At 43.7% G+C, this 14,656-nt stretch overlaps 1 protein-coding gene across 1 annotated transcript in view; it reads left to right on the top strand.

Annotated features, from left to right (window-relative positions):
• The window catches only part of LOC119953904, a 125,715-nt gene that overhangs the window by 11,814 nt on the left and 99,245 nt on the right, over window positions 1–14,656 (top strand). Inside the window, exons 5-10 of the mRNA XM_038778563.1 lie at window positions 5,089–5,176; window positions 5,264–5,320; window positions 7,521–7,647; window positions 10,566–10,648; window positions 11,891–11,985; window positions 13,678–13,740. Coding sequence (XP_038634491.1) covers window positions 5,089–5,176; window positions 5,264–5,320; window positions 7,521–7,647; window positions 10,566–10,648; window positions 11,891–11,985; window positions 13,678–13,740 — 513 coding nt within the window. The remainder of the gene's footprint in view (window positions 1–5,088; window positions 5,177–5,263; window positions 5,321–7,520; window positions 7,648–10,565; window positions 10,649–11,890; window positions 11,986–13,677; window positions 13,741–14,656) is intronic.

Here is a 14,656-nt window from a genome sequence, read left to right as displayed (position 1 = left end):
GCTAGCTGGGGGAGCTAGCTTTCGGAAGCGCAGTGGGGGGTGTGCATATGTTTGGTTTAGTAACGGGGTTGGTTTACAGGATGTTGTTACTAGGGGAGGAGCGGGTGGCAAATGTCCTGCTGACGAGGGAGGGACTTGGTCTGAGGGACAGGGAGGAGGTTGGGGGCGGGGACTGCCTGTGGATGGACCAGTGGAGGCGTGGAGCACAGGCTGGAGGCAGGCCAAAAAAAGGGGGTGGCTGATCGGCGGGGTGGGGGGAAATGAGCCCCCCCAAATAGGCTGATCACCTGGAATGTTCGAGGGCTGGTCAAAAGGGCACGTGTGTTCGTGCAACTTAGGGGATTGAAGGCGGACGTGGTAATGTTGCAGGAGACGCATCTTAGAGTGACGGACCAGGTTGGACTGAGGAAAGGCTGGGTCAGTCTGGTCTTTCACTCGGGACTAGATTCAAAGACTAGAGGGGTCGCGTTCCTGATCAATAAGCGGGTGGTGTTTGAGGCGGGTAGAATAGTCTCGGACGTGGGAGGTCGGTACATTATGGTCAGTGGGAAGCTAGAGGGGGTGCAGGTGATATTAGTAAATGTGCATGCGCCAAATTGGGATGATGTAGAGTTTAAACAGGTTTAGATAAAGGATCTGGATACCAGGCTGGGAGGGCCGCAGGGCCTGTTCCTGTGCTGTAATTTTCTTTGTTCTTTATAAAGAGGATGCTGAGGAAGATACTGGACCTGGACTTGCACAGTCATGGGAGGGGACTTGGACACAGTTATGGACCCTGGTTTGGACCGGTCACGCTTAAAAACGGGCAGGGTGCCAGCAATGGCAAAGGAACTAAGAGGGTTCATAGAGCTGATTGGGGGGGGGGGGGGGGGGGGGGGGGGATATCCATGGAGCAGCCGAGGGTGGAGGAGTTCTCCTTCTACTCACGCATGCATAAAGTGTATTCCCAGACTGATTTCTTTATTTTGAGCAGGGCCTTGCTGACTGGGGTGGTGGACACTGGGTACTCGGCGATTACAATCTCAGACCATGCTCCACATTGGGTTGACCTGCAGGTTAGTAAAGACAGTAACCAGTGCCTGCACTGGAGGTTGGATGTGGAACTTTGGGCGGATGACGGGGTGTGCGAGCAGCTTAGAAAATGTATTCAGAACTACCTGCAGGTCAATGACACGGGGGAAATTTCAGCAGCGGTGGTGCGGGAAGCACTGAAGGCGGTGGTCAGGGGGGAGCTGATCTCGATCCGGCCCATAGGGAGAAGGTGGACAGGGCAGAGAGGAACCGACTGGTAAAGGAGATACTACAGATTGATAGGAGGTATGCGGAGACCCCAGAGGCAGGGCTTTTAAGGGAACAGCGGAGGTTACAGGCGGAGTTTAGCTTGCTGACCACATGGGGAAAGGCAAGGGGGATGATCTATGAACATGGAGAGAAGGCCAGCAGAATGCTTGCACAGCCGCTTACGAAGAGGGAGGCAGCTAGGGGGATAGGGAAAGTAAAGGGCGGAGATGGGAACCTGTTTGCTGATTCAGTAGGGGTGAATAAGGCGATTAGGGATTTCTACAGCAGGCTGTACAGGTCGGAACCCCCTACGGGGCCGGAGGGGATGAGGCACTTCTTGGAGGGGCTGAATTTCCCAAAGGTGGATGGGGAGCGGGTAGAAAGGCTGGGGGCCCCGATCGGGTTGGAAGAGATAGTGGAGGGTCTGAATGCAATGCAGTCGGGTAAAGCCCCGGAGCTGGACGGGTACCCAGTAGAGTTCTATAAAATGTTCTCTGGGATATTGGGGCCGGTGTTGATGAGGATGTTCAGTGAGGCAAGTGAAAGAGGGGTGTTGACCCAATGATGTCACAGGCAACGATTTCGCTGATTCTTAAGCGGGACAAGAACCCGGAGCTGTGTGGGTCCTACAGGCCGATCTCCCTGTTGAATGTAGATGCCAAGTTGCTGGCCAAAATCTTGTCCTCCAGGTTTGACGATTGTGGTCCGGACGTTATTGGGGAGGCGAGGCGGGGTTTGTTAAGGGCAGGCAGTTGGTGGCCAATGTAAGTAGGCTGTTAAATGTGATCATGATGCCCCCGGAAGGTAGGGAAGTGCAGGTAGTGATCGCAATGGATGCACTTTGATCAGGTAGAATGGGACTATCTGTGGGAGATACTGGGACGGTTTGGATTCGGGAGGGGCTTTACTGACTGGGTCAGGTTACTGTATCAGGCTCCTGTGGCAAGTGTACGGACGAATAGGACAACATCGGACTATTTTAGACTGCACCGGGGGACGAGACAGGGATGCCCCCTCTCCCCACTGTTGTTTGCGCTGGCTATAGAGCCGTTGGCAATTGCTCTGAGAGCCTCGAGGGGCTGGAGAGGACTGGTCCGGGAAGGGGGTGTGTGTGGAGCACAGGGTTTCGCTCTATGCGGATGACCTGCTTCTATACATTTCAGACCCAATAGAGGGGTTGGAAGAAATCATGAGGGCTCTCGGGGAATTTGGCCGGTTTTCGGGATATAAGCTTAATATGGGAAAGAGTGAGATGTTTGTGGTCCGGGCGAGGTTACAGGAGAGACAACTGAGAGAGCTGCCGTTCAGGTTCGTAGAGGGAAGCTTTAGGTACCTAGACATCCGAGTGGCGCGGGAATGGGACCGGCTGCATAAATTGAATCTGGTCTGGCTGGTGGACCAAATGAAGGATGATTTTCGGAGATGGGATGCGCTTCCGCTGTCTCTGGCTGGGATGGTGCAAACGGTGAAGATGACGGTCCTCCCGAGATTCCTATTTGTACTTCAGTGTCTCCCCATCTTTATCCCGCAATCCTTTTTTAAGCGGGTCAACAGAGTGCTCGCGAGCTTCGTCTGGGCGGGCAAGACCCCCGGGCGTAAGGAAGGTAATGCTTGAGCGGAGACGGGGAGAGGGCGGGCTGGCGCTGCCAAATTTTAACAACTATTACTGGGCGGCAAATATAGCCATGATCAGGAAGTGGGTGGTGGGGGAGGAGTTGGCATGGGTGCGTATGGAGGCGGCTTCATGTAAGGGCACCAGTTTGGGGGCGTTGGTAACTGTGCCTCTGCTGTTCCCGCCGGCACGTTACTCCACCAACCCAGTGGTGGCGACCCTGAGAGTTTGGGTCAGTGGAGGCGGCATGTGGGAGCATGGGAGTATTGGTCTGGGCCTCAATCTGTGATAATCACCGGTTTGCCCCGGGGAGTATGCACGGTGGGGGGTTCCGGTTATGGCGGAGAGCGGAGATTGAGAGGAGGGGGATATGTGCATAGAGGGGAGCTTTCCGAGTATGATGGCGTTGGAGGAAAAGTTTGAGTTGGCGAGGGGAAATAAATTCAGGTATCTACAGGTGCGGGACTTCCTTCGTAAACAGGTGTACCGCTCCTACTGCTAAGGGGGATTCAGGACAGGGTAGTTTCCAGAGGGTGGGTAGGAGAAGGGAGCGTCTCGGACATTTATAAGGAGCTTATGGGGTCGGAGGAAATACATGATGCTACAGCATCATGTATATCCATAATCGCAATTATAATCCCAATGGTGGGATGGGATTCAAAATGATAACCTGCCAAACCTTGTTGAGTAACTGCAATTTTCCCAATCCCATCATTTTGATATCTGGGTTTTGAGAGAGTGGCAACCAACTGCATGTTACATAGATACTGGAACTGTAATGTCAGCAAATGTGATAGACATTTTGTGTCAGCAACGTGCCAAAATGATGCTGGGAACAGCTGTGTATATATTACACAACACGGTAGCACAGTGGTTAGTATTGTTGCTCGACAGCTCCAGGGTCCCAGGTTCGATTCCCGGCTTGGGTCACTGGCTGCGAGTCAGGATGTTCTCCCCATGGCTGCATGGGTTTCCTCTGGGTGCTCAGGTTTCCCTCCACAGTCCAAAGATGTGCAGGTTAGGTGGATTGGTCATGCAAAATTGCTCTTAGTGTCCAAAAAGGTTGGGTGGGGTTGCAGGGATGGGGTGGATGTGTGGGCTTTATTAGGGTGCTCTTTCCAATGCCAGTGCAGACTCATTGGGCCGAATGGCCTTCTTCTGCACTATAAATTCTATGATTACACAATTGTACAATATGTTTTATAAAACAGTGTTGTCTTGAGTCGTAGTGAATCATGGGACATCACCTAATTGTTCAACAGGGGAGACTGATTTTTGGAAATAAATTAGAAACAAAATGCTGATGTTGAATAGACTGTTAACACTCAATCAAACCACTGATTTCTTCCCTTGGTTTAAGTCTATAAATGTGCTTTTCAAGAGACTTTTACCATACTGACTAATCCCTTTAATTCAGACACCTTTATTGTGTTCTCTTCTAAATTTTTATATTTTTCAATGCAAGTGCATAACTTTAGGATTAACTAGGAACAAGAACAAAACATTAGGATATATGGGGTCACACCTTTCAGGAAAAATTGTTTTATTTTTCAGAGCATTGAATATTTAGAATTAAAGTTTAAGAGTACAAAATTAATTGAACATAGCCTTCAGTTAAGACACTTCAGATTCAACACTTGCCGTTTAAATTGAAGACACTCTTTCATTGGAGAGGCATCTGAGTGCCTGTGGAACTATATACTTAATGTAGTAGTCATGTTTTCTAGGAAGAAAAATGAGAGAAAGAATAGTTTTCTATATTGTCACGATATCTGCTGCATTTTGCCCTGCTTTGCTCATTTTACTGCAACCTGCAGTATCTCTTATCTGAAGCGCCACCAAGTGTAATACCATTTAAAATAACCATAGATTGGTTTCCTCTTTATATAATTATATCTGTCAATAACATTCATGGGTCCAAGCACATAGTTTGAAAGATACGAGAAAACCAAACCACTGTAGCTTATTTTCTCATTGCAAAGCCTATGTTGTAATCTGGAAGATGAATGTGCTCTATTCCTTCGCATTAACATTACCTATCTTGAGCATGAATTCAACCACAGAAAAGGTTAAGGGCAGTACCAAACCAATATTTATATGGTTGAGCTGACTTTTGAGAGGGCGGGGTGGGTGCATAGGGTAGTTTTGACTGACCAATAGTAGGAAACTATTCACAAAGCATTTTTCCTTTGTAGTTGTGACGAACTTCAGGATCTTGATCTCAAAACGCTGAAGATAATTGATCTTTTGGAATCTGCACACAGAGCTCTGCTCGTTTATGCTGTAAGTGCTAAAATAATGGTTGAATGGCCTAATTTTCTTTTTATGCCCCTAAACCAAGTTTTTCATCTATTTCAAATCCTTTTTCAGTTGAAGCGACCACTGTTGATTCAGTTTGTTCGTGTTGTTGATGAAAACCTTGTTCAGGTAAGAACCCAGGTATTTTTCATTTGTGCAAAACTGATTCTTAAAAAGCGCTAAAGGACACATTGGATTTATAAATTTGAAATAAATTCCTGAAATATAACTGATTGGAATGTAGAAGTGTGTAGGTTTGGACAGGGCCATCACAGTTCATCAGACCAATCCCAAAGTCCATAAAATATCACAGGTCAATATCAAAACAAGATCTCAGTCCTTTAAAAATACTATTGTGATAAAGCAATCATCTTGTCAATGTGGTTTTTCTTCATTCTCTTTTTTAAAAATAAATTTACAGTACTCAATTACATTTTTACAATTAAGGGGCAATTTAGCATGGCCAATCAAGGGGCAATTAGCATGGCATGTGCCGGGGCTGGTTTAGCACAGGGCTAAAGAGCTGACTTTTAAAGCAGACCAAGGCAGGCCAGCAGCATGGTTCAATTCCCGTACCAGCCTCCCCGCGCCGGAATGTGGCGACTAGGGGCTTTTCATAGTAACTTCATTTGAAGCCTACTTGTGACAATAAGCGATTTTCATTTCATTTCAATCCACCTACCCTGCACATCTTTTTACATTGTGGGAGTGAGACCTACACAGACACGGGGAGAATGGGCAAACTCCACACGGACAGTGACCCGGGACGAGATTAAACTCGGTGCCGAGAGGCAGCAGTACTAACCACCGAGCCGCCCTTCTTAATTCTCTGATATTAAACTTTCCTGGCTATTTATCATGTATGTTCAACTAAAAGCGATGCATCGCCTCTGCAAATGGAGAAAAGGGGGTGTTCTGGTGGATCTTGGTGGGTATAATGTTACGGCACCTGGGCTAATGGCACGGTTAATCCAGCCCCACTTGATACAGAGTCACAACACAATAGAAGTAACCAATAATTCTTAGAAAAATACCCAAAGTCTTTGCCCCTTGGCTGCCCAATAATTACAGTCACCAGATTTGGAAATGTAAAGACAATTGCTTTTTATTTATACCAAGAACTGTAATGAAATATACAGCAAATACAACTGTTTAACTATTATCTAATTCCTAATCCCCCCACTTTAACATGCTCTCCACCCTCATTATATATATATATCTTTAAAATATGTAAACACAAACAAGACAGACAAACACCGAGGGGCAGAGAAGAGTGAAAATAGAAGAAAAATGGAAAAGTCTTTTGTTTCAGATGGTTGTCTTTGAGCAGGCATTCCTTCAAAGTAAGCGTTCTCTGTTTGCCACCTGTAATGGTTTCACAGTAGATTCATTCATTCAGGTTCTCTGTAGATTCAGAAGTACAGCAACTCAGCCTTTGTGGAGAGAGAGAAAGTCCTTTCCCCTGTGTCCAGGGCTCAAAACTGAGGTGGCACTGCTGCCTCACAGCGTCAGGGACCCTGGTTCAGTTCTAGCCTTGGGTGACCGACTGTGTGAAGTTTGTACGTTCTCCCCATGTAGGCGTAGGTTTCCTACGGGTGCTCCGGTTTCTTCCCACAGTACAAATATGTACAGGTTACATGGATTGGCCATGCTAAATTGCCCCTTAGTGTCCAAAAGATTAGGTGGGGTTACTAGGATGCCTGGATAGAGTGGGGGCCTGTGCCTAGATTGGTTGCTCTTTCAGAGGGTCGGTGCAGACTCCATGGTCGAATAGCCTCCTTCTGCATTGTGGGGATGCTGATTCCATGAGCTCCTTGGGTCTCTGAAAACCATTCCACTTTAGTTGGACCAATCACTACTGATTACCAGACAGAATGTGGCCTTTTAGCCAATTAATTGACCACCAGCCAATCAATTGAATCAAATCCCACCCATCTCTTGAGTACCAAAAAGTCTGAATTCTCCCATTCGAAAAATCTGTACCATGTTGCAATTTCTTGAATTCCTCCACCTCTCTGCTGCTTGATTTATCAAGATACATGTCCATTAAGCATCCATAGATCAAAATCATAACAGCAAAAATAAAGGGGAAATAAGGGAATTATCAGGAAGGATCCTTACAATGAAGAGTCCTTTTGTTCATATGTTAGCATAGCTAAAAATATTTTCTCACTGTAGTGTTCTTTACATAAGTTAATTGTAAAATATATTGAAAATGTAGACTGACTATGTTTAAAATGATAGCTTTGAGTCTTGATTTGTACTTTATGGCATCTTGAAGATGCATTATGCATTTTAATTCAGAAAATAAATTGAGATTTATTTTCAGTGTTCTACTTTGGAAGAAGCAATACAAGTGGTAAAGCAACAAATGATTTTTCGGGATGCCTGGAAGACATTGACTTTTGGGAATAAAATGCAAACGGCTACAGTCCTCGCTCTTGCTGGTCTTCATTGTGAGTACTGTTGCTCGTTATGCTTCTCTTAATTTGCTCTGTTTTAATTACCTTTGCTCAAGAGTCGCCAGGTATCTTTCTGATACCACCACAGGGTTCAAAGCCGAATACTGATGAATGACTTGATACACCAGTTAGTAAGTTTGAAATCAATGCACATTTATTTACACACACAGTCAATTATTACTCATGCATAAACTCTACTCACTAAACTACAACTACTACTAAAAGCCTATACTTAGCTTCGAGTGGCCCACTCAGTCAGAGGAACAATGGCCGTTGTCCGGTTCTGATACTGCTGGCTTCAAACTGGTATAGAATAGTAGCTAGGAGCGCCTATCTCGTAGTGTGCGTTGACCTTAGACTTACTTGGCTGGTGCTTGGCGGGCCTCTCGTCGCTGAGAGCCAAATGCCAAGGTGAAGATGGAGAAGCTAAGAGTTCTCAAGAGCTTCTAAGAGAGCGAACTGACCTTGGGGACTCTGCTTTATACCCCAAGGGGTTTTGCGCCCTTCTGGGCGGACCCTGGACTTGGTCCCAATTAATTGGACCATGTCCCAATCGTTTGTATCGATTCTCTCCAATAACGGGGTCGTTCCCTGATCGTTGGGCGGGCTCTATGTAACCGTTGGCCTGCCTTTGTTTTAGCTTCAACTGGCGCTGGGAAGTCTGTCCTGGTACCGATTGTTTCAATGTTTCTTTTGTCCCCGGAGATAGCTCATTACTATGCTAATGGCTTGTAGTTTCAGTTCTGTCTGGGTTCTGCAGATTTCAATCCACAGGAAACCTTGCACCTGCTTGTTTTCTAGTGCTGTCCATTTTTCCCTGCACTCTTTGCGAGTGTCCATTTTGGAATAGGGACGTGGCCACCTGAGGTGGCTACAGTACCACCTCAATAAATGTTACTATCTGTCAAGAATTCTAAACGCCATTTCCTAGTTCCAGTTGATAATGTATGCATTGTTTAAAGTCCACTTCTGTCTTTCATTCCAATAGGATTTTACAGCATTTGAAATTTTGTTACAAGATAAATATTTCAAATTATAGTACTTGAATATTAGTTGGTAAAAACAACTGCAAGAAAGCATGGTGCATTGGCTGTGTGCTGATGCTAAACTAGTGCTTTGGAAATGTATAATTTGATGGCATCTTTAACTTGCTAATTTATTCGCTTCTGGCTTGCTGGATTTTGTTTGTGTTATGCACTTCATGTGTCTCCTAACCATTCTTGGGTTTTATGTTGATTAAGAGAGTACTGGTGCTGGACATAGGGAAGCAAAAGGGAAAGGGAGGACACAGGAGTGGAAAGCAAAAGTGATACAGAACTTCATGACGCTGTTATCTTCCTGTAATGTAAGCTCAAATGAAAGAGGTCAGGGGTTATGAGGAGAAGACAGGAGAATGGGGATGAGAAACATATCAGCCATGATCGAATAGCGGAGCAGACTCAATGGGCTGAATGGCCTTATTCTGTTCCCATATCTTATTATCTTGTGGAGACATCTTGTTTAGTTTACATAAACGAGCCATTCAAATCTCGCTTTATTTATATGAATAGAATTACTTTATAATAGACTTTATAATTTAAGTTCCATTGTGCAAAGTTATAAGACTGACAGGAAAGTGATCTTGCAACCACACTATTAAGAAGTTAGCATATTTGCTCTGTAAAAGTCAGCCCCAAGATTTCTGGCCTAAACTAACTTTTCATGTCCCTTGTGTAAAAGTTGACCTAAGTTTATCGAGGATCAAACCCAAATTTTTAAGAATTAAACTGGAGATGTTAATTATTACATTTCAAATGTAAAGATGCTAATGAAAATGAATACTGGTAACTAAATTGTTAAAACATTTCTACATTTAAAATTTATTATTTATTCAAATTATTTATGTTATCTGACTCTGGGTGACGATATGAATTCTTCAATATTGTTTTTACTTTATTCTGTTGTGATGGTCTTTTTTGGGGCCCAAATCTCAAACACATGCCAAACTCTCAAAAACATTATTCATATAGCAGTCTTGGCGTTTGAAACTTTGTAAGACTAACTTTAAAAAGTTGGTCTAAAAATTACCAATGTTAAATGTGTGTATACAGATTGTTATGGTGCATCTCATACGTTGTTTGTCCAGAATTTGCTCTGTTATGACTTATGAACATAATTTGATCAATGCCAGAAATTTGGCCACAAATTGAATCCCATAGTATCTGTTGTTTTGGTGCTGTGCATTCTGTTCAGGTGTCAAAATGATGTCCACATTGCAAACACAGTTTGGTGTGGCCTGTGCTGAGCAGCATCTTGTTATGGGCACTAAAAGTATGCAGAATAGGCAAATTGTGACATTAGTATATAACACTGATTTAACATCAGCCATGTGATTTTTCTACCTCGCCACTCCACCTAATGCCCTCTTTTGAACACTCAAAGCTAAACAGGTGTTCAGCAGCAGAATGACATGCCAGAAATTGTATGCAGCATGTTAAAGGTAAACAATGCGCAGTGGTTAGCACTGCTTCCTCCTGCTGCCGAGGACCTGGGTGCAATCCCGGCCCTGGGTCACGTTCCGTGTGCGTATTTGCATATTCACCCAATGTCTGCGTGGGTCTCACCCCCACAACCCAAAGATGTGTAGGGTAGGTAGACTGGCCATGCTAAATTGCCTCTCATTTGGAAACATGTAAAAAAAAGTTAAACAATATATGATGAAAAGTAGAATGTTCTGAAGTTTCATCCAATTTAACTGGGAGGGCATGTATGATAAACTTTTAATTCCCTTTGACGATGTTGAGTTCATGAAAGAACGATTGTTTACTTCTCTTGATGTCATCAACGTTTTCTATTAAGTTACACTTTAGCAATTCAGGATTAAACATGATAGTTGATCTGTAGCTTAGCTGTATTTTCTTTCTTTGCTGTAGATTTCAGTCTCATAAAGCAATATTCTATGGGTCATAATGATCTGTTTGAACAATTTGAAGATCAGTGCTTTCAGGAAGAGGAGGTAAGATCTTGAAGTGACCCGTTGGAAGGAATAACATTGCTTCACAAAATGCTATGAATTTGGACATTTATTTCAATTTTTGATGCTACAATTAGGAATGTAAAAGAATATTTTTTGAGAGGATGCATATTTTTCAAATCAAATGTTCCTTGAAACACAAAAATGATCAATCAGTAAAACAGATTTCCTTTATCACTTTTGGTCCTGTGAATGTGTGTCTAATTCACTTGTCTCTCAGTCCGGAAGAAACGATCTCGAACACGTCCGTACTTCAGAATATTCTTTATTGCGATCGGGGCTGCTCTCTAGGTATTCCAAAGAAACACCTCTCTGAGAGTGCCAAAGTCTTGCTCAAAGCACCTTTCTTTTATATGTTTTTTTAAGGGGTTGTCTCTTACATTCACTTGAGCTTGCCTCCAGTACAGATTACAGCTTGTTTTTACCAAATGTTCAGTACATGATTAATTTTTCAATACATAATTTTACAGACATTGAGGTAGATATTGAGGTTATCTATTGGCACATGATAATGTAGCAGTTTTAGCTTAATTAGTAAATGTTAGCTATAATTGCAAGCGGCCCCCATATTTCATATCTCATCATCCGGCCATTCGCCTTGTTTCTCAAGGCTGTTTGGCTTATAGTCGCACTCCCTTACCTTGAACATCCTTCAATGGCTTCAATGACATATTCTTTTAATTCGTGATGTTCCACCTGCCTCTTTCTGGCTATTAACCCTTGCTTCACATCCTCAGTCCCACCTCTGCACACAGTATTGTTGACAGTACAATATCAACATTGAAAAGAGTTTCAGTAGTCATTCTTCAGTGTTGTAATCACAGTTCTTTCACACTTAACGGAGAGTATGAACAATTCATGCTGGAGTGAAAAAGGGTGTATTTTATAGGTGTATATTGAAGCATTTTTTTGCTCATTGAAGTAAAGAATATTGCTAGAGATTGAAGTAGTTCTTCAGTTTTGGCATTATTCTTAATGAGTTACTCTCGTAAATTTAGTAATGCAAGTTTGATGTAGAGTAAAGCTTCCTTTGCTGTTCGCCTCATCACCAATGTGTTGCACCATGATTTCCTTTTACTTCCAAATCCAGCATCCTCATGGCCAATGTGTAAAGAAATGTTGCCAAACAAGGATAGAATTTTAGAATCTCGTTTGCTTGATTTTCCATTAGGCCTTGAAAATTGAGTGAGTGCTAATTATCTTTAACTGTCCTTTTATGATTAGAGAGCAAAAATGTTTCACAAACATTGGGAATCTGACATGAAAAAGCAACATTATGAAGCAGCAGTGAAGTCTTTGAATGAAGCAATAAGAGTATGGTAAGTTTCCCGCGTTAAGGGTCCACACACAGGTAGAAGGTTTCTGCTTATTTGTGAGTAAACATATATTCGGATATGTTGCATTTTTAGATGTTTGTGTGTGTTGGAATGGGATCTATTCTTTTAATCAATTCTAGTTTTCACTGGTTTATTGCTGACTGTGCTATTATCTGTATTCTGAACAATGGTGTGTTCATGTAGTCATGGCGACCTTTGATCAGTTTGTGGTATGGCTGCATAGCTTTTGCTATTACAACAATGGTCAGTTTATGATATCAGTAAAATGTTGCATAAGCTCTAGCTAGCTTTTGAATGTTTCAGATTCTGTGCTTTGCCGCGGCAAATTCTGCAAGCTGTGTGTTTTTGTAATGATAAAATCCATTTTAAAATGGATTTTAAACTGAGCTTTAGTATTTACATTAAAATGGCTAAATCAATTACCCTTTTACCTATCAGAAATAGCCAGTTTCCTTTAGTGAGGCTAATGGATTCAACTGTAATATAAGCATTTTAGTACCTTTGCCTGAGCATGAATGAATTTCACTTTACCCAATTGTTGGCTTCTGTGCAGCAATTCTTGCTAAAACTGCAATTCTAAGGATCAAAAGGCCTAAGGCAGTAAATGTGTCAGTTTATGGTTGTGATTTTTTAATCAAATGGTAAGCTTGAAATTTCACTAGAGACACTGAGGTTGTGATGAGTTACTCTAGGCTGCTTTTCCAAGCATTTACTGTCTGATTATAAAGCATTAGATTTTGAATCTGTTCTCTCTGGGTTTATGAAGGAATTAAGAAACTAGGGGAGGGATTCTGTGATCCTGAGGCTAAGTGTTGACGCCATCGAAAATGCTGTTGCTTTTCCCGACGCGTCAACACTGCCACAGGATCCGCAATTCTGGCCCCTACAGACGGCCAGCAGGGCGCTGGAGCGGTTCACGCCGCTCCAGCGTTTGATCCGGCCGTGGAATGGGCACCGGGGGATGCGTGCATGCGCAGTGGGGCTGGCGCGAACCCGCGCATGCGCAGTTCTACCGGCGTGATGTCTGCCTTGTCCCTGCCGACCCAACATGGTGCAGGAGTACAGGCACCGGCGCGAAAGAAAGGAGGCCGGGATACAGCGAGGCCGACCCGCCAATAGGTGGGTCCCGATCACGGGCCAGGCCACATCGGAGCCCCCCCACCCCCCCACACTCAGGCTGCCCCCGGACCCTTCAACGCCGAGGTCCCGCCGGCTCAGAGCAAGTTAGAACGGTGCCAGCGGGACTCTTTTTTTTAAAGCCGCTCGGCCTGTCCGGGCTGGAGAATCGCGGGCGGCCGCGTAGAGATCCCCCTGACCGGCGTGCCGACCACACCGGCCCCAATGGAGAATCGCGTTGGGGCGACGTGGTGCGATACGCACAGCCCGCCGGCGATTCTCCGACCCGGCACGGGGTTGGAGAATCTCGCCCCTGAAATGTCTGGAGCCGTTTCTCTCGCATGTGTTTTATTCAGCATTATTCAAATATTTTGTAACTCACTTGTGTGTGATGTAAACCTCTAAAGTAACTTCTCAAGGCAACTGATATAGCCTAGTTTATGAAAATATTGATATTAATTATTGATTATTTTGCCTTACATTCCAAATAATGTTGTATTTGTTTATTCTATCAAATGTTACGGTATGAATAACTAATTGTGTAATTTCTTGTTGTAGTGCATTCAATCATTTGCTGTATGAGAAGAGATCTTACTGCTATTTCCAGTTGTGTCAGTACAAGTAAGTCTGCATCTGTTCACCTAAGTATTGTTATTTTTTTTAAATTTAGAGTACCCAATTCATTTTTTCCAATTAAGTGACAATCTAGCGCAGCCAATCCACCAACCCTGCACATCTTTGGGTTGTGGGGCTGAGACCCACTCAGACACGGGGAAATGTGCAAACTCCACACGGACAGTGACCCAGAGCCGGGATTGAACCTGGGACCTCAGCACCGTGAGGCAGCAATGCTAACCACTGTGCTGCCCAGTATTGTTATTTTAACAAGGAAAATAATTCTAGATAATGGATTACACTTGAAAAGTTTAGTCTCAGATATGCCGCATGGGATAATTGTATTTTTATTAATGCACCACACGTGGATGGGATGAAGCCTTTTGAAGAGCTTTTCACTGAAGTTAGTACAATCTGCATGTCTTGCAGTATGATAAGAGGATCAAGGAGGATCAACCAAGAGTACCCTGGAGCATGGTTGATATTTAGTGTTCTTGATTTTTCTGATGAGGTTTAAAACCAGTTCAGAACCAGTCTTCTAAAACATCAGGCACTTTTGGTTGTACTTGTTTTGAAATGTTTTCGTATCTGGCTGATGTTACACAGAACTGCTGCAAATTAGTTTGCAGTGACTAGACATTATTGAACCAAACTTTCTAAATTAAAACAATTTTCACTCCCTTTTCATACATTTCAGCAAACATGAAGATTTAAAGCTCTATTTTATTCGGTCGAGAAACAATCCAGATATTGTGATAAGTGCTGAATGCTCGGCATACCCCTCAGGATTTGCTGATGACACTGCAGCGCTGCTGTTCTGGACTTGTTTAGCTCAGTTGGCTGGACAGCTGGTTTGTAATGCAGAGTGAGGCCAGCAGCGTGGGTTCAATTCCTGTACCGACTAAGGTTATTCATGAAGGCC

Source organism: Scyliorhinus canicula, chromosome 19 (assembly GCF_902713615.1).
Source record: "Scyliorhinus canicula chromosome 19, sScyCan1.1, whole genome shotgun sequence".
NCBI lineage: Eukaryota > Metazoa > Chordata > Chondrichthyes > Carcharhiniformes > Scyliorhinidae > Scyliorhinus > Scyliorhinus canicula.
This window is presented reverse-complemented; position numbering and strand designations above follow the sequence as displayed.